This window comes from Mauremys reevesii, linkage group 2, assembly GCF_016161935.1.
Source record: "Mauremys reevesii isolate NIE-2019 linkage group 2, ASM1616193v1, whole genome shotgun sequence".
In the NCBI taxonomy this organism is placed as follows: Eukaryota; Metazoa; Chordata; order Testudines; family Geoemydidae; genus Mauremys; species Mauremys reevesii.
Window position 1 is genome coordinate 263,173,016 of NC_052624.1, and position 26,714 is coordinate 263,199,729.

The window sequence follows — 26,714 nt, forward strand, 5'->3', positions numbered from 1 at the left end:
ATTCTATGATTTCTCCTTGAAGCAGAGCTGCAACCATTCTATTGCTTTTGGGGGATTTGGCGGGCTTTTGTTGGCATATGTCCCTTACCTGTTATAATGAGCATAAATTAATTTCCTTACATAACACAGAACAAGCATCTTATAATTAATTGACATTCATTTGGATAGAAAATCAAAGTCTTTCTCTTCTGAATGAATGGAGTGTTGGGTTTCCCCATTATAAGTGTAAAAAGAAAAGGCTCATAAAAACAGAGATCGCCTCATATATCCAAGACATTTCCTCTGGCCAATGCAGCTAAATATTTCACAACTAAAAGATAAATTAGAATAAACAGCTGTCACTGTTAAATAAATATTCTGGACAATGTATCATCTGTGCAGGATACAAAAAACCGAACACATCAGTGACCTTTTTCCCACTTTAGCTTTTTTTCAAGTGTAAGCTTCCAAGTCTTTGCTCTGCCTCATTTAGTGAAACATTTATTTTAGAATCAACTTGTATTTTTCAAGACTGAAACAACGAAAGGCATTTCCTGAGGAACTGCAAGGATGAGCAGCATGAAAGGACAACAGTGGAGGACATGTGGAACTTTAGTAGTGCTCTTTATTTTTCAAGTTCAGATTTTTGGTTTCAATGTTGACAATCAACCTGCAACAGATGTCTGCTCGACACACACCATTTTACCTGGACCAAAAGGTGAGCTAGTTAATACCAAAGCTGATCAGAGTTGAAATTGTGAGCCAGGAAGGGATTTGTGGTGTGGGATGTGCATCACCAGTGGGCTGGAGATGAAGGATCTGAAGAACTGCAGATCTAGCCAAATGAAATGTGTAGGGGAAGATGGAGGGGAAGTGGAGAGAAGGGCTGCAGTGAGGAGACTTGAGAATTGTGGAATTTTTTTAAAAGGTTACTGGAACCAACTCCTGCACTTTCATATAAAGTGTTTTCAAACTGGGGTATGCATACCTCTCGGGGTACACGAGCTCTCGTCTGAGGTACGTTGGAAAAATTCTGTAATGGCGGACAACACCTTTTATTTAGTAAGACTTGGCAATCTAATCAACATTTAATCTCCTTTCAATTAAAATTGCAGCCGCTGTGCAACTCAGAATCAGAGGTATTTTAAACTGTGAGGCATGCCCCCCTACGGGGCACTGAGGAATGTTTGGGGGGGCTCAGGCCAGCCCTGCAAGGCAGAGCTCAGAGAGGGAGCACCACTACCACGCCCTGACTCACCTCTGCAGGCCACCAAGCCTGTCTTGGTTGGGGGGGGTGGGAACCAGGGCCATCCTTAGGCATACGCAGCATACACGGCTGTGTAGGGTACCCAAAAATTTGGGGCACCATTCCCTTACTGCCTGCGGCTGGAATCCTCTCTTCTCCAGCCTCTCCCCTGTGCTGGGCTGGTGGGCTTCTCCCCACCCCTAACCCCGCCTGCTCCCTCACTCGCTCCTCAGCCGGCCAGCGGCGGGCTCCAGACTCCGTTTCTGCTGCCCTGGGGAGTCCAGAGCGGTGTGGCCGGTCACTGGTGGCGCCACCTGGAGCGGAGTCCCTCCTTGGACCCTGTCTGCCTGTGCCACTTGGTCTCCAGCAAGGGCCGGACCCGGGGCCAAGACAGGAGGAGTGAAACTTCCACGAGTCAGCGGGAGTCCGGGGGCCTAAACTGACAGAGCGCTCACTGTCTCTCACACTTCCCTAACACACACACACACACTCTCACACCCACATACACTCTGCCTCTCACGAGTCACAGTCCCCCAATACAGATTGTCACGCGCACACAGTCTCACACTCCCCAACACACACTCTGTCACACAGTTCCCCAACACACAGTCACACACACACATATACTGGCGCCCTCTCTGTCTCTCTCAGACGCACTGGCTCTCTCTCTCTCTCTCACACACACACACACACACACACACACACACTTGTATAATTGTTGTTGTTATTACTGCTTGGTACTTCCTGTCAAAATGCTCATGGTGAGCCAGGAGTGGCTAGGGGCTGCAGGAGGGCCGTGGGCTCTGGCGAGATGCAGCCCCCATGTGACAGCGCGAAGCCTGCCTTGAGCCGCTGCGTACAAAGCTCAGTGTGTGTCAGTAATGGCAGCGGGGGGAGGTTCTGGGGGTCTGTGGGTGGGGGTGGTGGCTGTGCCCCCTCTACACACTGGGGTCAGCAGCACTGGCTGGGGACTGCCTTCAGTGGAGCATAGGGGCATCAGTTTACTAATATTACATAGGGCCCCATAAATCCTAAGGATGGCTTGGGGGGGCCAGGGATGGTCACACAACCAAAAATTGTATCACACATGGGGGCTCAGCTCAAAAAGTTCAAACTCAAGTCACTGCTTGCCCCCTGAATGTTCCTCCATGGGGGCACACCCCACCGTTTGAAAACCTCTAGAAGCTGCTGCGAAATGGGAGGCAGAAATCTGCAGGGGGCACGTGACCCCCATGTGCCAATCCCACACAACACCTCTTCCTATCTTAGAAGGGGGTACATGGTAAACTACATTATTTGAACACCACTAATATAAACTTAATGTCTTCTCCAACTTGTTTCAGCTAAATTAGATCGCTCCTGTTCAATGTATGTGTTCCCAGGCAGTTGATATACAAAATAATAACACAGTGACTTCCCTTAAAAGCAAGCATTAACCAAGTGACAGCTGATGGTTGCGCTAGTTGTTTCTACACTTAAGGGGGGAATACCATCATAATTCTCACTGTTTATAAATGCCTACTTATAGATAGTGATCACTGCAGCACATATCAGACTTGATCTAGGCGCTCCTGTTGAAGTCACTAGAGGCCTCACCATTGACATCTGTGGGATCTCGATCAGCTCTCTAGCATATCATTCTTTCACCTCCAAGACACAACAAATATCTGAGGCCAAATTCCATGCATCAGCTTACGCAACTGAACCCATGTAACCTAACTGAAGTCAGTGGAATTGCCTGGGGTGTAAATCAGCCAAGAACTTAGCCCATAACAAAGATATATATCTTTCAGTGACAGTTTTAAAACATTTATTCCAGGCAATGGCTATTGAAGCTCAGACTACTGCTGCCTTATTAGTAATTTATTATATTTCTCTGTAGGCTACAGCATAGGGGAACAAATGCAAGTGATTTATAGTTTAAACAGAAAAGAGACTTTATCAACATAAAACCATTGCTGCAGACATTTGTTTTTATGATGGATTATTCAAATGAATGTTGCTTAAAGTACCATTTTTAATCATCACATTCATTTCTTTAAGATTGAAATCTGATGTTTAACCTTTGCTGAGGCAGTATAAACACAGGAAGACACAATGAAACCAGAGGGAGTGGTACAAGTTTGTTTAGTTACTATCTGCATAATGGAAATGTACATGCTTGGAAGAGAGAGTTTGGCTGACAATAATAATAAAAGACATACCTATCTCCTAGAACTGGAAGGGACCTTGAAAGGTTATTGAGTCTAGCCACCTGCCTTCACTAGCAGGACCAATTTTTGCCCTGTATCCCTAAATGACCCCTTCAAGGGTTGAACTCACAACCTTGGGTTTAACAGGCCAATGCTCAAACCACTGAGCTATCTCTGCCCCCAATTAAAATATGCCTGAGTGGGCTATGTCTACACTAGAGACCTTACAGCAGCACAGCTGTACTGATGCAGCTGTGCCGCTGTAAGATTGCTCATGTAGCCGGTCTATGACATAATTAAACCACCTCCAACAAGAGGCGGTATCTGTGTTGGCAGGACAAGCTTTCCTGCCAACATAGTGCTGTGCACACTACCACTTATGCCCATATGTTGCCCAGGGGCATGTTTTTTAAGTTTTGCCAACATAAGTGGTAGTGTAGACATGGCTTAGTGACACCACATCATGAATAGAGCTAGGATATAAGTCCAGGTCTCAGGCTTGTTCCTTTGGTCTCATCCAGTAGGGACTAGGCGCACTCAGTGTAACCCAAGCCTGGTAATGAGCAAATCCAGCAATTGTGATGTTTGGTCTCTGTTGCTTCTTGGCCTGAATAATGGGTTGGCATGATGATACCAGGGGAGGGGAAGAATAAAAGGAGTATATTGAGAGGATGCTTAATGCTCCTCATAACTAGAATATTAGTATTTTCAAAGGGCTGAATGGCTCAAGACTAGTAATTGAACATGGAGCTCATCACCTTAAGTCTCTGCTTCAAATCTCCTGTCGAACAGGTGACAAGTGACCATCTGACAGCATTCTACTCTCTATGGGAGATGAATCTGTGGCCTCACTCCAGTTCCTAGTGGACAAGAGCCCATGTTAGAAAAGTCACAGCTGGCTTTTACTGGCATGACAGCCTCATCTGCAGTCCAAATGAGAATCTAAAGACTGAATGGAACAATGTATGAACTACTCTCTTTTCTGTAGAGAATCCTCTCAAGGTCAGTGATGAGGCACATTGGCCAAAGAGGGCATGAGAAAGTTTGAGTACTGCTGCCCACACTGTACCTGTCCTGTGACTAGAGGACTCCAGACACCAGGTGTTCTAGCTGTTACAGCACTAAATCCACCAACAAAACTTTCCTACTGTATTTCTAACTGTAGTATCTCAAATGAAGGTGTCTCTTGCTTTTAGCACCATCATTATCTTTCTTTTAAAAATGCTGTATCTGTGGTGCAGCCTGTTTTCCAGTCTTCAGAAAATAGGCAACTCTCCGGCTTCTTAGCCAGTTTGTTCACATTTAATCCCTCTACCATCTCCTTTCTACCATCTAGTGGCAGGCATCATAGCATAATTTATTCTGCTGAGAGATCACACAATATGCTGGGCAATCACTTTGTAGCTGTGCCACCCACAGGCTTTGTGCTTCTCCTGTGACATAATCTACCTTTACCGTAAGAGGCCTGTAGGTGCACTGAGTGCCTCAGATCCTATGGCTTCACATTAAATTGAAGTTGTACTGTGCACTTGCATCACTTTTAAAGTCCACATTTCCTACAGGAAATAGCAGCAAGAACTTACAGTTTTTCATGTGCTCTGTGTGGAAACCATCTTTGTTCAAAAAGGGCCAGTTTTCATGCAAAAATTATTTGCTCAAAACGTTGGTAACTTTTTTTACTCTCAGAACAAGAGATGTCAAATTAATTACTTAGGTAGCACAAGGGGATATGAGGGAAAGTGACACAAAACGGAGCCATGAAAAGTTGACTGGACAAAGCGCTAGACAATGTACTGAAGGAATGATTCTGCCCTGGGCAGTAGGGATGGACTAGGGGGCCTAATAAGTCTTTACCATCTTTAATTTCTAGGATAAAGCCCTAGAAGTTAGTATCTATTAGAACGCTTTGTTATTAATAACTTAATAGACATTAAAGTCTGACCTCTAGTGGTCATGAATGATATCTACAATGCATGCTTTAGCGATGGACTAATTTAGTATTCCTATTTGTTTTCTCCATCTTTCTGTTCGCACACCCTTTTTTCTACTGTTGGTGCAGACAGATCAGTTATTATGTTTAAAAGCACTATATGAGCAGATGACCAACCTTTGCATGCATGCTAACACACACACACACACACACACACACACACACACACACAGACAAGCAGGCAATCTTCAACTGGTTTCCAGTTTCCTCGCCAATCTAAAACTCAGCTCAGGTATGCAAAGAAGGCTACTAATTATTTTGATGAACGTGGGCCAAATGTTACTGCAATCTGGTCCCGCCTTTCTGAGAAGGCTTCATCCTTGATAAATTCTAATAGGGTTCTATAAAATTTCTTCAGAATAAGCCTATAGAATGTCATCAAGATTGATGGCCTCTCTATAGAATCTGTAAACTCACCAGTAAAATTTAACAGCAGATTATAACCTTACTACAGAATTCGGTATTTTGGGCCAAAATTTCTATAAGAATTTGGAAACTTAGATTAACAAAGTGATTAGTGATGTTGGATGTCCAACTTGGGAGACATTAAAGGGAGCTGATTTTTAGAAGGGCTGAGCAAACACTCTTTGAAAAGCAGGTTAAGGTGCCACAAATTGTACCCCACCCCACCCCGCAAAAAAAATTCCCATATCCAACACCGCTAGCCAGTTTTGAAAATTTAGGCTATTATTCAGGATTAAAAATTATAAGACAAGGACCAATTCCTGGATTCAACTGATCCCCTAAAGGGGGAAGACTACCCTAACTATATACACAGTAGGCAATTTAAGTGAAAAAGTCCTTTGGGGGAAAAACTGGACCTCATTCAATGCAAACCCTGCTGACTCTCACTTGGTTTCACTGACGACGTCAGCCCAAAGCAAAGCCCAATGGATGCAAATCCATACAAAAAGAAGACAGGATAAAATTTGCACAAACCTCTGAATTAAACAACCCTAATTTCATCCAGTTAGAGCAATGAGCCTCTGAACTGAATGTTGTGATCAATACTGTTATTAGTGGAATGTGGTTTCCAGATTTATGTGGTTGTTTATGCATCATCCATAAAAATTACACAGAAAAAAAAGTTTTGCAGAGTACACTGCACTGAGAGGTTCCTTAAGCACATATTACAGCCAGTGTGCACCGGGTCACTTTATTACCTTCCTGGCATCTCTAGCTGATGAGATAAAGTAACTGACATTTCCCAGACAGCATCTGTATTAATCAAGTCTAAACCACTAAGACACATTGAGCCAAAAAAATTCCACAGAAACCTCCTGGGATGGCTTCTGCTGCTTCTTTCTTTCACAATAGCCTGTTCTCTCACACCCCACACTCCACATCATCACCAAGGGATGGTTAGGGAACTTTAAGCCTCCGCGGTTTTCACAATGCTGACCTCTCTTGGTTCTCTTGTGTCCGATGGTTCCTTCAATGGTCTCTCCCCTCTCCTAGGCAGTCTCAAAATTTTCATCCTTGGCTTCTTCCTCTTCTTCCTGAACCCCCTCTCACGGTGATACCATCCTTTCATACAGCTTTAGCTACCATCTATGAACTAAGGCCCCATAAACCTTGCTCCCCATTTCTGGGATGTCTCACTCTATCTAGTCCCATATCTCAGTCTGGATGTCGCACCACCAACTTAAACCTAACCAGGCCAAAACTGAACTCCTGGCCTTTCTTTGAAACCCTCCTCTCCATTCCCCTCATTCTCTGTCACTTTTAAACACATCATGATACCGGTGTAATCTTCATCTCTTATCACCTCAGTAGGACAGCAGGAGGCTGATTTTTCAAAAGTGCACTGCACAGCTGCTATTGACTTCTTTTGGAGGTGGAGATGCTCAGTATTTCTGCAGACCTGGCCCTAGACCATGCCAGCTCCCTAAGGTCTCAATCCAAGTCCCATAAAGTCCATGGTAGTCTTTCCTGGAACTTCAAAGGGAGTTGGATTGGGCTCAGGATGAGAATCTGGACTGGATGAAATCTGAAGAAGATTACAGGGAGTTTCCCTGTAGCAATGTTTGGTTTTTTTAAAAAAATGTTTTCCTTTAATTATTCTGACAAATGTTGCTTGTAAACTCTCTGACATGGGTCAGTGCTTCAAAGTAACATTTACTGTGGTCTCCAGTACTGCTGTCCATCTCTCAGCCTTACTAACTGAGCTTACACAATTCTCTTTCTGGAAAATCTCAAACTCTGCCAGAAACCGACGTGCCACTGTCCACTTTTCTTGCTGAATATATAAATGACCTTACCACATCCCATAGGCTGTCCTAACCCATAACCAGTGTTCCCTGTCAGCACCTCATATGTTTGAGCTAAAAAAATCCTATAAGTTCAAAAGTTACTTTCATCCAATTTCTTACGTATTTGGAATGTTGAGAGCTCTCTTTCTCTCTGCCCTACTCCGCATGTAGTATATGTGCATTCTTTTTACAGAATATCTACCTGAGCGAGGTGATATAGATAAACTCAGAACATGAAGGGCCGGATTCTCTTATCACTTACACTGGTTTTACATCAGTGTAACAACATTAGTTTGACTCCCCATTCAGACCAATGTAAATCATGAGTCCATGGAGTAACATCATGAGGGCAGTGACAGGAGAATTAGGCCAAGAGTTACACCTTTGTAAAACACATGTAAATAGAAAGAGAATTGGGCCCAATGTGTAAATGTTTTTTCTAATATTTACCAAAAAATTCCACCCAGAGGCCCAGGTTCTCAGCATAGCTCTATTAAAGTCAACACTAGCCAAGGATCTGGCCTATCGATCCTCCTGGAAATCAGGAGTACAGCTGGTCAGGAATTTTTCATTGGAAAATACCAATTTGTTGAAACAGGTCTATCCAGGTGGAACCAAAGAGCCAGAGATGGGAATAGCCCATTTAGGGCCCTCACTTGGCATGTGGGAGACCTAGCGCCTGATTTGGAGCCAGAGCTTCAGCCTGGGTCTCCCACATTGCAGGTAAGTGCCCCATTCACAGGGCTATTGAGTCGATCTCTCCTGTTGGAGCTGAGCCATTTGTATAGATAATTAAATATTTGGGGGGGAGGAAGGAAGAGAGCAAAAGTGATACCTACACTATAGCCAAGGGGCTCAGACATTCATCTGTGCTGTGAGGAAATCTAAGTTCCAGTCTCTACAGCCCCATGGGATGTAATCATGTATTCAAAATGAACAGCTCCAACCTGTGACACATAGATGGTATAACCTGGTGGGCTAGCTTGCCGGGGATGAAAGCAGAGACTTGAAGTAAGTTATTGGCTATTCTAGAAATGGAGCAGGGGTTCTCTTTTTTGTGCAATGAGGTTTTTGGGTGGTGGGAAGGGGTGTTCTCACCTCTTCAGACACATTTCCTGCTGTGTCAGTTTCATCCTGATGTGGAACAAACAAACAAAACTTTCAGAAACTTTGCAGACTAGGATGATTGTTTTCCAGCCAGTCCTAATCAGCAGTAACTCTACTGAAGTCAATGGGTATACACTGAGTTCTTTAAACTTTGAATGGATATTATTGGGCTTCTAGCTACTAAATGGGAATGGGATAGGAGAGAGAGGAGAACGATAAAATGATATTTTTTTCTTGTTAACTGTTATTTCTATATTGGCAGTGCCCCTTTAAATTGCACAAAGGTTCTACTGATTGGTAGTGCTCAAGTCACTTTCTTGGGAGGTTTTTTGTTTTTGTTTTTTTACCTCATCCCTTGTCAGTTACAAGTAGAAGTGATCTGGTGGCTGTTAAAGGTCTAAGTGCTTGTAGCTTTTGCTCTCCTGGCTCGCACAAATGCAAGAAAGCTGAGCAACTTCTTGTTCAGTATGTTCATTTTAATAGCTTGGTATTTTAAATTAGTGACACATGGCAAGTGGATCAATTTAATGGAATACTAAAAGGGTACAGAAGACAACCATGCTTCAGCTTGATGCACTGATGTGCCAACACATAGGAGTAGAAGTAAGTCACCTCTGGCAGGGGCAGCTCTAGGTATTTTGCCGCCCCAAGCACGGCAGGCAGGCTGCCTTCGGCGGCTTGCCTGCGGGAGGTCCCCAGTCCCGCGGATTCGGCGGCACGCCTGCGGGAGGTCCGCCAAAGCCGCGGGACCAGTGGACCCTCCGCAGCTATGCCACCAAAGGCAACCTGCCAGCCGCCCTCGTGGTGACCAGCAGAGCGCCCTCCGTGGCTTGCCGCCCCAGGCACACATTTGGCGTGCTGGTGCCTGGAGCCGTCCCTGACCTCTGGGCAACCATAGTTTAAAGGAAACAATCTGTTAATTGGGATAGAATTGAACCTACCACACAGCCACCTTTGCCTCCATCCCTGAATACTACCAAGAGCAGATCAGAATGTAGGCCAGGCCTTAGACTGTAAGCTCCTCAGGGCAAGGACTCAGTCTTCTTTTTCTGCAAAGCAACATGTACACTGATGGTGCTGTACAAAGAAAAACAGTAGGATGTTCTGATCCCAATCCAGAGTTGTGATTCAAGCCCCTCTCTGATGTGAACATAAATACCATTTGCAATGTACAGGCTGAAATAATGTGAGAGGATAAAAAGGTGCAGGTGGCTTGTACATATTAAATCACAAGAGATGATGAGGGACTTGCTCATTTAAAGAAATGCATCCATCCTAGTCCTTCCAACACAGTGGCAAACCACAAGAGGGCAGCATCACTTAAGACTTCACATTTCAAAAGGAAACCTCTACAATACTTTCAAAAGAGGAGCGGGGGAAAGCAGGGGACTTAAATTCATAATTCTGCTAGATAGTAAAAACCATGGCCTGAACATAGACACTGGATTTATGGCTTAGTACAACAATCCATAACCCACTAAGTCCCTTGTTTTGACCTATGACTGCAGAGCTGCTCTACATTGAATGGTCCCTTACAATATGTGCTAACTACTCATTATGCTAAACAATCTGTTCGACCTTGCATTTTGCTGGGAGTTCCTTTCTCAGACCTGAAGAACAGCTCTGTGTGGCTCAAAAACTTCTCTCTCTCTCCAACAGAAGTTGGTCCAATAAAAGATATTCCCTCACCCTGCTTGTCCTTACTTCCTAGTCCAGGCCTTCCTTGCTTCACAACAGCCCATCTACGAGATAATTAACAGGGGGAATGGTATGGAAAGTAATCAGAATTAACATTCAACCGTTATAATCTCAAAGCTCTTTACAAAGGCAGGCAAGTATCATTTCCCCATATTCTAGAGTGGGAAACTGAGGCACAGTTTAGTGAACTGACTCCCAGTCAAGTGCCCCATACACCAGATCACCATTAAATCATTGACAACCCAGAACTCTGAATGCATGCTGCTCATTAGGTACTCTGATACAGAAGGAACCATTGCAGCTTTTAAGAACAAGGAGTACTTGTGGCACCTTAGAGACTAACAAATGAATTTGAGCATAAGCTTCATAGGATGCATGCAGTGGAAAATACAGGAGGAAGATAAATATACACAGAGGACATGAAAAAATGGATGTTGCCATACACACTCTAACGAGAGTAATCAGTTAAGGTGGGCTGTAATCAGCAGGAGAAAAAAACGTTCGTAGTGATAATCAGGATGGCCTATTTCCAACAGTTGACAAGACGGTGTCAGTAACAGTAGGGGGAAAAATTAGCATGGGGAAATAGGTTTTACTTTGTGTAATGACCATCCACTCCCAGTCTTTATTCAAGCCTAATTTAATGGCGTCCAGTTTGCAAAATAAATTCAAATTCTCCAGTTTCTCGTTGGAATCTGTTTTTGAAGGTTTTTTGTTGGCGTATTGCGACGTTGAGGTCTGTAATTGAGTGAGCAGGGAGGCTGAAGTGTTCTCCAACTGGTTTTTGAATGTTAGAATTCTTGATGTCTAATTTGTGTCCATTTATTCTTTTGCGTCAAGACTGCTGGTTTGGCCAATGTACACTCTTTGGGAGGACTGGGGGAAAGTACCTGACAATGACAAGCATTCTGTGGAGCAGCGACCATCTTTTATTATGTGTGCACAGTGGCTAGTGCAGTGGGGCCCTGATGCTTGATTGATGGCCCCTAGACACTGCCACAATACATATAATGCCAACATTCCCACTAACTCCAGGACTGGACCCAAAGGCTGATCTGGATTTTTAAAGGGCCTAGCTTCCAGACATGTATCTGTATGGGCTTTATGAAGCACCTTTGCAGAATCACTGCAGAGATCTTCAAGAGAAAGGTTCTTCAATGGTCCCTTATTTGCTAATTGAAGGCCATGGCGTTTCTGTATTTGTTTTGTGACAACTGCTTTTAAATATCCAAAACAATGTTTATGTAAATGAGCATAATCCCCATCCAGCATATGCATGGCAGGCTCTTGTGCACAGCCACCCTTAGGGGTGAGTTGGGGTTTGTCTTTATTCTGCTACCTAAGCAATTAAATAACTTGAACAAATCCATGGGCCTGGACTGTACTTACTGACTTCACTCACTGACAGTTTAGCACATTCCTCAGCCATATTTTCTCCCAGGCTGTTTATCCCCAGGAGTTCCTGTCCCTCCTAGCAGATGTTCTCGCTTTAATCTCAGCTTGACACTCAACCTTTTATTTTCATCATTTTGAGCTAATGAGCCCTGGTCTGACTGCCAGCATAAGTCACCAAAGTCCCAAAGCTTGACATCCATTCTGTCAAAGCTGGTCTCAACCGCATATCAGCAGTTTAGTCACAGAACCAAATCGAAAAGCCTGCCTCATATAAAGTACGTACAAACTTCATTTCTCTTTTGGCACCATCAGGCGCAGTTCAGAAACAAATGATGTGAGATCAGAGCAGGGCCCAACTCCCCAGCTTGTTTCCCACATTTTCATTTGGCTCACTTGCTGTTTGTATTATTGACCTCCCAATCAATAACAAGGCAGTCTCCATTTTTTTCTATTTGCTACGATATGTAGCTGTGTACATCAGAGGAGACGTTTTTGCTTGTTGTTTTAGTTTCGGGTTTTTTTTGTTTGGTTGGTTTTTGCTACTCCAGACTGAGCCTAAGGAGATCTGGGTTCAAGGCCTACTTCTGCCCCAGACTCTGTGTGACCTTGAGCAACTCAATTATCTGGTGCCTCCAATTTCCATCGGTGAAATGAGATTATTTGTGCCACCATTTGTCTGTCTTGTCCACTTAGAGTGTAAACGCTTTCCTGCAAGGCTGTCTCTTACTATTGTATGTACAGCACCCTGTGTGCAATGGGGCCTTTGTCTTACTTGGGATATCGATATGCTACGGAAGTAAAGTTCAAGGAACTTACTGCCGTGGACCTTCCCTGCAGGGAAATTTCAGAGTCATGTGTGGGAGTATTTGCAAAACCCAAATTTTATATGCAGACACACATACAGCACGTGCCAAGGGTTGATGGGTTGACTTGCTGGGATCTATGGTTTGCTCCATTCCAATTTCTACAGCTATCGATCTATCTACCTTAAGGTTTTATACTGCTGTCCATCACCACAGTATCTGAATGCCTTCCACATAAATCACTAGAAACAGCCAAAGCCCTAGTGCACTCTGTGGTATTTCTCCCTTTTTGGAGTCACAGCTCTGCTTGGGATAGGCCTTTATTTTGTTTTTTGTGTGGTGAGGGTTTAGAGGCAAAAGGGAACGTAAATGTCATTGTTATGATGGGAAGGTTCTGTCAAAGCAGAATGTGTTGCAGCATTTCCTGAAGCCAGTCAGACACTGGCTAGACCTGCTCTCCTCTGAAGTTTGTCCCATATATATCCACTGTACCTTCAGAATGACAACTAAAGAAGCCAGTAGTGTCAGCCAGTCAATTTTACTTTTGGAGAAACACATGGTTATTGAACTGAGTTGGAGCATGATGTTTTATTTTATGCTTTTTAAGGGGATGACGGTGAAAAAGGAGATCAAGGAGAGGTTGGAAAACATGGAAAAGTAGGCCCCAAAGGACCAAAAGGTACGTATGGTAGTTTTGATAGTGTTGATATAGGGATATTAACACAAATAAAACAGAACAATATGTCAGTTGCTAGTTATGATAATACCTTGGACTAATGCTGTACCAAGAGATCTCATAATATTTTCTAAACATGAATTGATTAAGGCTAACATGCCAGAATTACTATTAATATGGGTATTACTATTGCTCTTCTATACCATAAGGAAGTCACAACTTATGTCTGACTGCAAACAGTCGTGTGACAGGCCAATAAGTTTCTATTGCTGCAGTTCATCATGACTGAGGCGTGTGGAAGATGGTTAGCCGATCAGATCACATATGCACCTCCTGGCCTCACGGCTAGTTCATCAAAAATAACCTGGGCCCTAATTTCATCTCCTCTTCAGAATGTGAACGAGAGGAAAAACTGCAACATGTCTGAAATTATATGGCTATAATGGAGGGATTTCCATTTAACTCTGATTAGGAACATTCAAAGCCACATGTAACAAGACATAGCCTGACTTCATATTTCAATATACATCAAGGTTTTATTGGCCCTTGAGTCAAATACCTCCTTAGGTGAAACCTAGGCTCAGAGTTACCTCTAGGTCAATAAATCTTAACATTTATCTCACCAGAAGCCAATATCTGTGGAATTTTCAAATTTACAGATGAGCAAACTGATGCATAGGGGCCCAGATCTCAACGGTAGTTAGGCTGCTCCCATCCATTGAAATCAATGGAGGGTAGGAGCCTAAATATCTGTAAGAATTGGCCAAACAGCAAGTCACTATCTAAACTGGGACTGGAGTCAAGGCCTCTCAGCACTCTGCTCTATTAGACACACCCCCTCCTTGGATAATGAACAGTACGACAGCATTCTGAGGCAGAGAAAAGTGCTGCTAATTACAGAGTTCAGAGTAAAGCTTATTTGGGTGTCCCATCTCATAGTTTAATCAGATGTTTTTGCAATACTGATGCATACACACGTTCATTCTCCCATTTGGCAATGGGCTAAGTATATCAGGACACTAATCCGTAGCACTGTTTTATATTTCATAGCTAGAATATTTTTTAAAATTCTGTTTACTAGCTGTTATAATTAATACATCCTCTAATTCTGTATATACATGGGCTACATAGGAGCATGTGTGACATTGCTTCAAATCATAAAATAGTGACAAGTCTAACGCCAGCCCTGGTGACCCTATTAAAACGGAGCAGATCAGAGGGAAAGGGATTAGTTAACGTGTTTATTAAATGTTTTTGCGGCATTAAAGTCATATGTGTAGATGGAGAGCCCACAAAACTAGGAGCTCATAATTTAGCCAGCCAATTTGCAACATAAAACAATGGCAAGTATAAAGGTGTGTATTACCATTGGACTCTGTGCACCAGAAAAATCCTGTAATGACATGCAGCAAAAACACTGGGCCACATTTGGCAATCCTAACTTTTACCGCAAGTAAGGACTTCAGAATTTGGTCCGGTAAAGGAAATCAAAGAAATACTTGACAGGGGTTCTCAAACTTCATTGCACTTTGACCCCCTTCTGACATGACCCCAGGAGGGGGGACTGAAGCCTGAACCCACCTGAGGCCCATCACCCCAGGCAGGGGGACCAAAGCTGAAGCCTGAGGACTTCAGCCCCAGGCACTGGGACTCAAACTTCAGCTTTGGCCCCGGGCCCCAGCAAGTCTAACGCCAGCCCTGGTGACCCTATTAAAACGGGGTCATGACCTACTTTGGGGTCCTGACCCATAGTTTGAGAACCACTGAGCTATTGGCTATGGATTTGTTGTGTAGCATAATTGATATATGAATAACTAAAATGGGTTTTAATCTGTATTTTCAGTATAAAGGGTGATGGCTCCAGGCATGTCAGTTGAGAGTTTTAATAGAACAAGAAGTTCTGAAATGTCATGCTGTTTATTCCATAGTACAGAAGTTCAGAACCATCCATTAGTATTGTCCTAATACCTCCAGACACATAGGCCTTGCAGTGCTGAGCAGACAAATCCCTAAATACATTTAAAAATTCTGGGCCAGGGAGACTGAGCAGGAGGGGAAAAGATAGGCGATCCTCTGCATAAAATCAATGGGAATCTTGTTTAAATCTTTTTTTCCAGCATGTAAGCTACATTTCTGATGCCTGCTAAGAACTTGTCCATTACAGAGATTGGCAAGAAGGATAGAGAGCCCAATTTTTGGCCAACACATTGGGGACCTCCAGAGCTAACAGCATGAGCTGCTATGGAGCTAAAGAGCCAAAGCTCTCTAAGTGGGGATGTCACAGACTCATATCCCTTGTGGATCAGCCCAGAAGAGGACCAGTAACACACATTGCTTCATTGCTCTTGCACGCTTTAAAAAAGTAACAAATCATCTAAAGAATTAAACAGTGTCCTGCAAATGGGTAAAACCATTCACCTTCTTTTCATTGCTTTCCTTTTCAGGAAACAAAGGAGCAGTGGGGGATAGTGGGGATCAGGGAATGATTGGGAAAATTGGCCCAATCGGTGGAAAAGGTAATTTGTGTTTCATGTTACTTTTTTGTTTTTTTGGTGAAGGTACATATTCAATTATGCCATGATTTGTATGTTTTTAAGAATTACAGATATTAAGTACAAATAATTCAGATTCAAATAATGTCTGATTTATGTTCCCCAAATATATTTACACAAGCTAATTGGGGATCATGATACAGTTTGGTGTGTGTATGTTCTAGCTAAGCTAAGAAAGCTGATCTCTTTTAGATTACAGAATAAAAAGCATAGGGTGAAATCCTGGCTCCAATATGGCAAAACTCCCATCGACTGCAATGAGGCCAGGATTTTACCTGCTTACTTTCAAAGCTGAGGCTCATGAGTCAATATTCTGCTGCTTATTATTCATGCCTAATGTCTGGACCTGGCTAACCACCTTGGTGTGCAATGGCCAAGCTCCTTGCAGGAGACCTAGATTTGGCAGTGATTTTAGGACTCATGTTCTGACACCAATTACTTAGTCTGAAAACCTATCCCTTGTATATCAAGGTAGAATATAACTACACCTGTCAGAAGAGGCCCTCAGTTTTCAAACTATACACATACAATTATAAGTTTCAGAGTAGCAGCCATGTTAGTCTGTATCCGCAAAAAGAACAGAAGTACTTGTGGCACCTTAGAGACTAACAAATTTATTTCAGCATGAGCTCACGAAAGCTCATGCTGAAATAAATTTGCTAGTCTCTAAGGTGCCACAAGTATGCCTATACAATTATAAGTTACTGCATAAATACATCAAAGAAACATACCTATTGTTTGGTTTAATTTCCACTTAGGCAGGAAGGAAAGGATCAAAACTTTTATTACCCCTGGTTACAGCGGAATGGAAATGTGATACAGCTATCTGACTGTCTGATGTGCTCTGAGGTTTAATTTTTACTATGGCTTGTAACAACCAATCATAAAGTGCAACATCTGTGTACTCAGCTTTATTAGTGTGTGGTTCCTGGGCACTAGCATTGTTTGTCTTTGTTTTTAAGACAAAACTGTAACGATGCTGCCTCTGGCGGGACACAACTGAGAGTACCAATTCAGGACAAATTGCTTAGAGCAGGGTAGTTACAGCCCAAGGCTGGGGTTTCTCCGCCTTTAAGGCAAACCAAACCAAACCAGCCAGCCAGACAGGACTTTGGTTTTACCCCACTGGCTAACCATAAGTCATACAAGCAATTCCCTGAGACATTCCAGTTTCCCAGTATTACCACCAGAGCCACCCATTATGGGGACAAATGGTTATGAAAAATCAATGCCCCAAAAAAAGAAAAAGGAGGTTCTACCAATCCCAAGGGACCAAGCCCAAGGCCCAGGTCAATATACAAATCAGATCTTACCCACAAATCATGCTGTTGCCAATCCTTTAGAATCTAAAATCTAAAGGTTTATTCATAAAAAGAAAGAAATATAGATGAGAGCTAAAATTGGTTACATGGAATCAATTACATGCAGGAATGGCAAAGTTCTTGGTTCAGGCTTGTAGCAGTGATGGAATAAACTGCTGGTTCAAATCAAGTCTCTGGAGTACATCCACAACTGGGATGGGTCATTCAGTCTTTTGCTCAGAGCTTCAGTTTGTAGCAAGGTTCCTCCAGCAGTAAGAAGCAGGAGTGAAGACAAAATGGAGATGAGGCAGCTGCCTTTTATAGTCTCTTCCAGGTGGAAGGACACCTTTTTGTTCTTACTGTGGAAAATTACAGCAGCAAGATGGAGCTTGGAGTCACATGGGCAAGTCACATGTCCATGCATGACTCAGTTTGTAGGCCGATGCTATTGTTTACATGTTAGTTTGAACGTCCCAGGAAAGCTCAGATGTGGATTGGCATCTCCCAAAGTGCATTGTCAGTTAAATGTTTCTTGATTGGGCACTTACTGAGAATAGTCCCTTCTCAAGAAGCTGACCAAATCCTTCACTGAGGCTACTTAGAATCAAACCACATTGAGATACAAGTACATAGCCAATATTCATAACTTCAACTACAAAAATGATGCACACATACATCTAGCATAATCATAATCAGCAAATCACAACCTTTCCATAGACACCCTACACAACAACCTTTGCACAATATTTGCTGCAAATATATAACAGTGGTTGCAACAATGATCTATACAGTCACAGGTTATGTCAATAACATCACAAAAACACCAAAACATCTGTTTAAATAATCTGAAAGAACTATATGGACTTTGCAAGCAAATAAGAAAAAAAGGCAAGTCTAACTTTTGGCTTTGCATTACTGAGTCTCAACCTACAGCCTTTTCTAACATCAGTTCCCATTGGTTTCAATGGGAGACATGGCTGAATAAAGATAGTTGCACAAGGGGAATGGAGAGCTGCTTTAGATGTCTGCTGGGGATTCCCCTGACACAGGGGGAATACCCCCCTGGAGTAAAGCTAGTGTATGCTCCCAAGGGTAGGAGCAGGCTGGAGATGGGTAGAAGATGGAGTGATCCCTAGCTGACTGCTGTAGCCCATGTAATTGAGAACAGCTGGCCCTTAGGCTCCCAAACAAGATCAAGGGAGCAGAAAAATAGCTTAGATCTCCCCCATCTCATTGACTTCAGTGGAATTACTCCAGATTTATACAGCATTTGCAGAATGTGACACCAAGGGACAGATTTTCAAAGATATTTAGGCACCTAACAATGCAGGTTGGCATCTAGTCAGATTTTCAAAAGTACCTAAACATGTAAGGTGCCTAACTCCCATTGATTTCAATAACTTGCCAAGGTGCTTTTGAAAATCCCACTAGGTGCCTATTTGCATCCTTAAATATCTACATACCTTTTAAAATCTGACCCCAACTTTTTAACTCAAGCCAGCTCTTTGTCTAACATAGTAACTGTTATATTTACTCTCTGATGGTCAAGAAAGAATTGAAAGAAAATGAGGAAACAAACAATTTAAAATGTGTTTCTGTTTCCAGAAGCAAAGGTAGTTCAAGCTAGATGGAAGAAATTGCTGCTGGTATTAGGGTTCAGTTTATTGCTTTAGATGTTCCAGGGGTTTCCTGTCACAAAACTGAGGTTATACCCAAACCAAGAAATGAATGTATTTTATCATGCTAACTTACTATATGTCTGTGATGAGGGCAGACAGTGAGAGAGAATTTTTGGCATCCCAGGTTAAAAATAGAAAAGGTCATTCTGAAAATGGGGGAACTGGCTCTGATGCCAAAGTATCCCATTCTTTATTACCAACATTTGTAAAGAATTTGCCCACAGCAAGTGATTCTTTAATACGGCTCCTTATACCATTACAAACAACAGCCAAGATCTTCGAAACGGTGACTGGTATTTTTGCATGCCTCCGTTTTTTAGTGACTAATCTGAGACACTTTAAAGGGGCCTGATTTTAATGAACATCTGCCCTCTGCAAATTAAGCCCCTTTAAGGTGCATCATTAAGACACCTGAGAATTGTGGTACCCAAAATCACTAGTCACTTTTTTAAAATGCTGGCCAATGTCTATTATTGATTTTCATGAGATAAGAAGTCACTAGTGTTATTATGTACTTACACTGGTGTAATTTTGGGCTTCTTCACGGCACATTACTGTGAGAATCTACAGAACACTGGAAGTCTTTGAATGTGTCTTAGTGTACTATGCTTTCAAGTAATAATAATCAGTCACACTCGGGACTTTCACTACAGTGCAGCTATGTCCACACAGGGATGTTGATGTACAGCAAGCTGGTGCACTGCCAATTCACACCCGGGCTTGCCTAAGAGCACTAATTGGCCCATAGAATTTAGCTTTTACTAGATATATTAATATCCTTCAGTATATGAACAGAAGACCCAAACCCATTCATGGTTTAACGCTATAGAGTATTAGGTGCTTTAATGAAATTTTCCAGAATTTCCATCTGTCTGTACAAAAGGGAGTCAGTTATCTTTATTTAAAATGTTCATAAGCTCCTGATGTCTTCCAAAAAATATAATTATATTAAGGAAAAGAAATAATGTAAAAATACATGGTGTGAAACTACAAGGTAGAATTAATATTAAGCAGGGTTTGATCTCTGAACTAAAGATGCTATTTAATCTATCAGAGAGAGCTGAAATGAATTTTAAATAAAGTCAGGCACTTTTCTGATTCAAACAATTGTGAGTGGCTTTGAAATAAAGCTGCTCACTCATCTTTTTGTATTAGTACAACCAGTTAGATATGGATCATTTGAATGATTTTCAAAATATGAGAAACACAATAAAAATAAAAAATATCAAATTTATATGGATTTATTCTGAAATGATATGACGTCCCCTACCTACCTCAGCTAGAGAGCCGTTTGCCAGCGGTGTGCATTGCTTAATGCATCCATGGAAATTCACTGGGTTTTGTCAAACCAGCCTTATCCTGTATCTTAATTTTACATGATGTAATCCAGTGCCATATGGACTCAGTCCTGCAAGATGGTGAGAGAATTCCCACGGACTTGCTGACGGCTTTCAGCATCTCTTGATCCAGCTATATAAAGGACATTGTGCAGCTCCCCCTTAAATTGAGTGGGTACCAGGCACCAGCCACCCACAAGAGGCCTGAGCTATCAATGGGTCAGCTATTAAAGTTTTCTTCTTCTTTTCATTCACCAGAATTAATCATAGATTGTTTGATTTGGCACATCTGCTAGAACAGCACATTAGTGTCCTTCTGCCAAATGCACACAGCTAATACGTTACTAAATAAATTTCCAACATGTTTTTCAAACGTGCTCTCCTGAGATATGGGAACATATTTTTTTTCTTCATTCAGGTGACAGAGGAATCAAAGGTTTAACTGGGGTGTCTGGAGGGAAGGGAAAAGCAGGTACAGTATGTTAGTTACCACTACATTTCCTGATCTGTGTCTTTCTACTAAGGATGATTGAACCTGCTGGAGTGCTGGGGTTTCCTGACATTTTGTAAGTTTGGGGTTTCACAGAAAAACTGAGATCCATGAAATGTTTTCCACCCTTAATTTAAACCCTGTTTCTTTATCGAGACTTTTTTTTAAGACAAAATATAGATTTTTACTAAATGGCAGCTTAGGCTGTGCAAACCATAAAAATTCTTGTGAGAAATCAACTGCATCTCTCCTCTTCCTGGGAGCAGCAGAAGAATGAAATAAAATATACAGCACCCCAGAGGTCATATTTTATCAGGCCCAAACACAACCCAAACTTCAATGGTTTCAAGTTGTCATGGTTGTTAGTTATTTCTACTGCACCATAAGTGCACAAGAGAGTTTATTGACATAGTCCCTCCTCCAAAAAGTTTCCAATATAAGGGCTCAATGCTCTTTTCTATGTCCCTGGTAGAGAAGAGTTTATGCCTGAAAAGGGGGAATGTTCCACATCTGTAGCATGTTCATCCCTTTCTCTGACCTAATAGAAGTTCCCCAGCCCAACTCTCTGGAGCAAGAGTAGGGTGGGCTGGGAAGCCAGCTGGTCTCCTCTGGATATCCCCACCCACAAGTGACGCCAGTGGCTGTGTTAACTTACCCTGCTTTTACTTCTCTGCCATAGGGGGATAAAGTTATAGGGAAAGCTGTGATAGGTGAAGTCCTGGCTGGTGGATCGCAGAATAGATATGAGGGGCAGAGGATATGGTGATTAAGGGGGTGAAACCTCCTACAACTGGGATGGGCCTCCCCTACCCTAGGAAAGAATTGTTCTTTTTCAAGATCAGAGATATGTAAGTGGGTGAGAAAAATCTAAACCGAAACATCAATGAAAAGTTACAGTCCCATGTTAAGGAGGCACAGTCCAGCTCCCAGTTAGGTCAATCAGAGTGTTATCATCAGTGGGTGCAGCACTGGGGATAAAGAGATGCTAGCTTGCCACACGTCAGCAGTAAGTCTTCTAGAAGGTCTGACAGCAGATTGGCAGGTCAGGCAGTACCATGCACCCACCCTTCATTCCCAGCTGGTGAATCAGGTGTTTTCTGTGTTGTATCAGGCACAGTCTGTGAATGTGGGAGATACCGCAAAGTTGTTGGACAACTGGATATTAATGTTGCTCGACTCAAGACATCCATGAAATTTGTCAAAAATGGTAAGCTTCAGCATCATTTATTTTACAGCTCCCATCTTTTTATTAATGATTATTATTGTTATACTAAGGTAGTGCCTAGAGGCCAGGGCCCCCTTGTGCTAGGCACTGTAGAAATATATATAAAGAGAGTCCCGGCCTCTAATTGCTTCCTAAGTGTAAGATTATAGACAACAGGGTGATACAAACAAAGAGTAAAGGATGCACCAGGGACCAAGGAGATGATAGGTACTAGCATGAGTGGCACTGGGGCACAGCACACCCACTGCCCATTGTCAAGTTTGTAGTAGGCATCGCAGCAGAGAAGAGCTAAGGAGGGATTTGAAGGAGGACAGTGAGATGACTGTAGATATTTACTAGGAGCTGTGCCCAAGCTTAAGGGGTGGCCAGGGAGAAAGCACAAAGTTGCTTGTTGGAAAATGTTAGAAAATATCATTAAAGACCTTCAGCTCTGATTCTCCATCGCCTGCCACCTGGGCTAGTCACTTCCACGTGGGCAGCAATCAGAATGGTAGCACTTCATAGGCACTTTGACTACCCTGACTATACAAGCAACAAGTGTGTGCCAGTCTGCTCCATGGTGTGCAAGGGAAAAGGAGGACACAAGAAACCTCCTGCCCCTTCCAGCTCTGCACAGGAGCTGGGTGTAATTGGAGTGCCAGTGTTCACGCTTTCCTCGTGCCCCTGAGGAGTCAGATCCCAAAAGGGGATAAGCCTGGACACCGAGGAAGCACGCTTGTGGTCAGAGTTGCCCAAGCAGGCAGTTCGGGAATGTGCTGTACACCCTGAAGAGACAGAAGAGTGGCTTCTTGGCCCCAGCACACCTGGGAGCTCTGGGTAGGACTCCACACTATGCACAGTGCAGGCTAGTGCTTGTCTGGAATGACTGAACCCTCAGAGGCCTGGTTATCAGAGATGCTGAGCACCCACAGCACTCTTTGTAGTCAATGGATATTGTAGAGACTCAGCAGCTATGAAAACCAGTCCAAATTCAAAGGCCTAGCTTTAGCCACGCAAGAACACTGGCCTCCACTTACACTGAGAGGGCCCGAATGTTGTTAGTGTTCTCGCTTTTGCTTTCTGGAGTGCTGTGCTGGCATCTTTATTAAGTCACAAGTGAAGTGAATGTGGTGATCTCATCTAGTTGCCCAGGCTTGTTTGTCCATCTGGGACCACGGCTGCAGAGAGGCCCAGAACTGAAAAGCCCAGGGAGATGCCGAGCAGTCAGCACTGAGGAGCACTATGCCTTGCCCTCACTTGTATAAGAAGCATGCCACCCTCATTAATATCATTCCCTGTTCAAGCCTTCATCATTATCACCAGAAACTCAGTTGTGGGAAACCCATTTCCCAGCTTTATGGGCTATTTCAACTGTTGTTCTGTTTAAGGAGAGACTTGTGTACATTTTGAGAGACCGTTAATAGGATGCTTGTTTTTCTTTCTAAAGTAATAGCAGGAATCAGGGAAACAGATGAGAAATTCTATTACATAGTCCAAGAAGAAAAGAGCTACAAGGAGGCCGTGACCCACTGCAGGATCAGAGGAGGGATGCTGGCAATGCCGAAAGATGAGGCAGCCAACGCACTGATTGCTGATTACATCTCCAAGAGCGGCCTCTTCCGCGTGTTCATTGGGGTGAACGATATGGAAAAGGAAGGGCAGTTCATGTATGCAGACAACACCCCACTGCAGAATTACAGCAACTGGAAGGAAGGGGAGCCGAAGAACACGTCTGTGCGTGAGGACTGCGTGGAAATGCTCAGCACGGGAGAGTGGAATGATTCAGAGTGCCATCTGGCTATCTACTTTGTCTGTGAATTCAAGAAGAGAAAATAAAATGCCAGAGTGCTTGCAGGGCAGCTTCTGGACCTGCAATAATTTCTCCTGATTTATCCATTAGAGGTGATGCTCTGGGCAGGGCTAGGAGGGATAGGGCCTGATGCTGCACTCACATACACTGGTGTAAAGCAGAAGTAACTATGTTTAAGTCAGTGGAGTTATACTGGTGCATGTGGAGTCAGAATCAGGCCTGCAGAGGGCTCCTGGCTTCCCAACTCATGGGGAATTTCAGTGATTTTTATTTGGGGTTTAAAGTTCTTGGGCTAAATTTAGAACCAGCATGAATGAGTCTGACTCCATTGTTGGAGTGACAGTATGTGAATAATGGGGAAAGTAACTGGTGGGACAGCTTATTGAAATGTTGCACAAACTCCACCGAGGGAGAGAGTGTGGCTTTTAGCCACACCAGCACTGCACTAGGGGTGGCGGGCAGCACCAGATGGTAGACTGCACCAGGGAGGCACAACATTTTCTGCAGCTCCCTAGTTGTGTTACGGAGTGGAGGAGTAGTGTGCAATGTCCCTTTAAGAGCTGTGAAAAATCTCCTCTACTGTCCCTGTGGTAGCTGGATGGATATGCTGGCTGGTATGGAGCATCACTCCACCTGCTCCCCACCTCTGTCTGCCCAGTTGCTCTGAGGTAGGGGTTACTGGGTCGGGGGCTCCAGGGGGTGCTGGACCACTGCATTGTTCAGCCTTTTTCTTTTTCCAGTAATTGGCTGGCTGTGGGTTTTGTTGGTTTGGTTTTTGGATTCGGTTTTTTTTCCTCAGCCGCTTGGAGGATGAGAGATGAGCACCAAAAATGTTTTCTGCCCTGGTCAGCTTAAGGCTAGGGCTGCTCCTGCTTGCATGGGCAAGTGGTCAGCAATGAAAGCAAAGGCTTTGCTATCAGATCCCAGCTATTTATTATTCTACTTTGTCATTTACCTAAGAGGCCAGATTTTGATACCCTTGCTGGTGCTTCCTCCCTGAGTACTCCTGGCGAAATCATTGGGGCTGCCCCAAGACCCTCTGTAGGAAATACTCCAAGATCATTTGGAGATCGGGCTTGATTTTAACCAAGATTTTAAAGGTGTGTGGGATATAACATTTTAAAAAGTGATTTAGGTGCTTAGGAGACTAAGGCTATGTCAACACTACTGCGGTAAGTTGACCTAGGCTACGCAACTCCAGCTACGTGAATAATGTAGCTGGAGTCAATGTACCTTAGATCAAGTAACATTTGGCAGGAACATTTGTGTAATCTTTTCCTTTATAGAAAATAAAAGAGTTAAATGTAAAAATATCCTGCCTGTGCATTTGTACAACATTATGGTTAACATTATGGTTAAGATTTGGTTACTAACTTTTTATTAAAGATAACCAAAATTTAAGGCAATACAATTATTTTATTAATGTATTAAAAGAAAGGTTGACAAGACAAAAAGTAGGTGAAAACAATGGAGTTGAGACTCAGAGTAGTTTAGTTACAGTACAGTGGGAACACCTAAAATGTTTATTCTGGTCCTAGAGATATTCACAATTTCACAGATATTCCCTGATTTTGGGAAATAGATATTTAGGACAACCACTAGAACTGGAAATGTCTCTAGAAACAGAGTGAACTTGAAGTGCACCTACTGTAGATTTTTACATACACTGTCTATAATGTATATATAGTAAAACTTATACCGATGATCTCTTTATTAAAATCATTTTAGCCTGTTTGGCCCATCTTTCCTCAAACAGTTCAGCCATTAATCTCATATCGACAATAAATCGTTCCATTTCCTTTAATTCTTTTATTCTGTTCAACCACATGTTGACAGTTGGTATTTGATTTTGCAGCCATAGTGATGAAATACATTTCTTGGTCACAGTCAAAAGACTTCTAAACAGGTACCTGTATTTGTTTAATTTCAAATAAGATCTTAAAGGTACACAAGTCAGAAAACCCAGCCATTATAACAATCACATGCCATGCACTAAAACAACTAACAACACTATGTTCAGTAATAAAAATAGCACCTATGCACTGAGGGAAGTGGACAAGTTACATTTGCTTTGGAAAGCACTGGTCTGGATTTTCTGGCGTTTATGTGCTTATATTTTGCATTTAATTCATATTTAGTGTGATCAAGAATGTTGTGAAAGAAGGAATGAGCAGGATCAAACGAGAGGCATAATGTTTGTTGCTTTCTGTTTGCAAGGGAAGTGAGAACATCTTGTAAAGGTATTTTTGAACTCTTCCTGTTTAATCACTAAGTACGGTGTGCCTGACTCTGCAGTCATCCCACCCCACCCTCTGAGTTTCTCCATGCTGACATTTCCACATACTGAGACAACATTTCACTCTAATTTTTATTAGAAGGGTGGGGCTGATAACGTGTATGTTCCTGTCTTACAGACAACGGTGGCAAGGCAGGAGAACAGTAAAGCAAACTAAAGAGAAACCACAAGGAGGATTTGGTGGGGTGAGGGGAGCTTGCATATTCTTAGGCTCTGATTCAGCAAAGCACTTGCACAGTGCCCAATTGTAAGTGTGTGTTAAAGTCCCATTGAAGTCATGTGTGTAAGTGTTTTTGCTGAACAGATGGATTTAAGCATGTGCTTAAAACAGTCCAGTGCTATTTATTCTTTTGGTCTTATTATTTAAAGTGTAGAATGATCAAATACTATTTAAAGTAGACAACAATTAAATAAATGTATCCTTTACGGTTTCAGAAGTCATGAATCCTGTTGCGACTATTTCCTTTCACCACACAATTGAAACCTATTTTATCTTATCTACAATTCACCTGACCTATTTCCCAGCTTCATGAAAGCTTTAGAGCAGTGTTATTAATTGTAGTTACTTACGTAGCACCAGAGGACTGCACACTAGAGCTTTAAAATGCATGCAAATGGTATGGGAGCACTGCACTTCACCAAGCTACTTACCATCCAGATTGGATAAATATAAACCAAACAACTGAAAGGATAAAGGGTGAGGCAGA

The 26,714-nt window shown here is 42.7% G+C and overlaps 1 protein-coding gene across 1 annotated transcript; it reads left to right on the forward strand.

Moving 5' to 3' along the window:
• The first annotated feature begins 443 nt into the window (after window positions 1-443).
• Window positions 444-26,375, forward strand: COLEC10 (collectin subfamily member 10). Its single transcript, XM_039521259.1, has 6 exons — window positions 444-697; window positions 13,270-13,341; window positions 15,783-15,854; window positions 20,626-20,679; window positions 21,809-21,904; window positions 23,349-26,375. Exons 1-6 carry the CDS (start codon window positions 550-552, stop codon window positions 23,735-23,737), a joined length of 831 nt encoding a protein of 276 aa, XP_039377193.1. The 5' UTR covers window positions 444-549; the 3' UTR covers window positions 23,738-26,375.
• Window positions 26,376-26,714: the final 339 nt, after the last annotated feature.

Coding starts and splice junctions, on each gene's coding strand:
- COLEC10 (XM_039521259.1), top strand. CDS start 550: ATGAGCAGCATGAAAGGACAACAGTGGAGGACATGTGGAACTTTAGTA. Junction 15,855..20,625: donor TGGCCCAATCGGTGGAAAAG/GTAATTTGTGTT, acceptor TTCTTCATTCAG/GTGACAGAGGAATCAAAGGT. Junction 21,905..23,348: donor CATGAAATTTGTCAAAAATG/GTAAGCTTCAGC, acceptor TTCTTTCTAAAG/TAATAGCAGGAATCAGGGAA.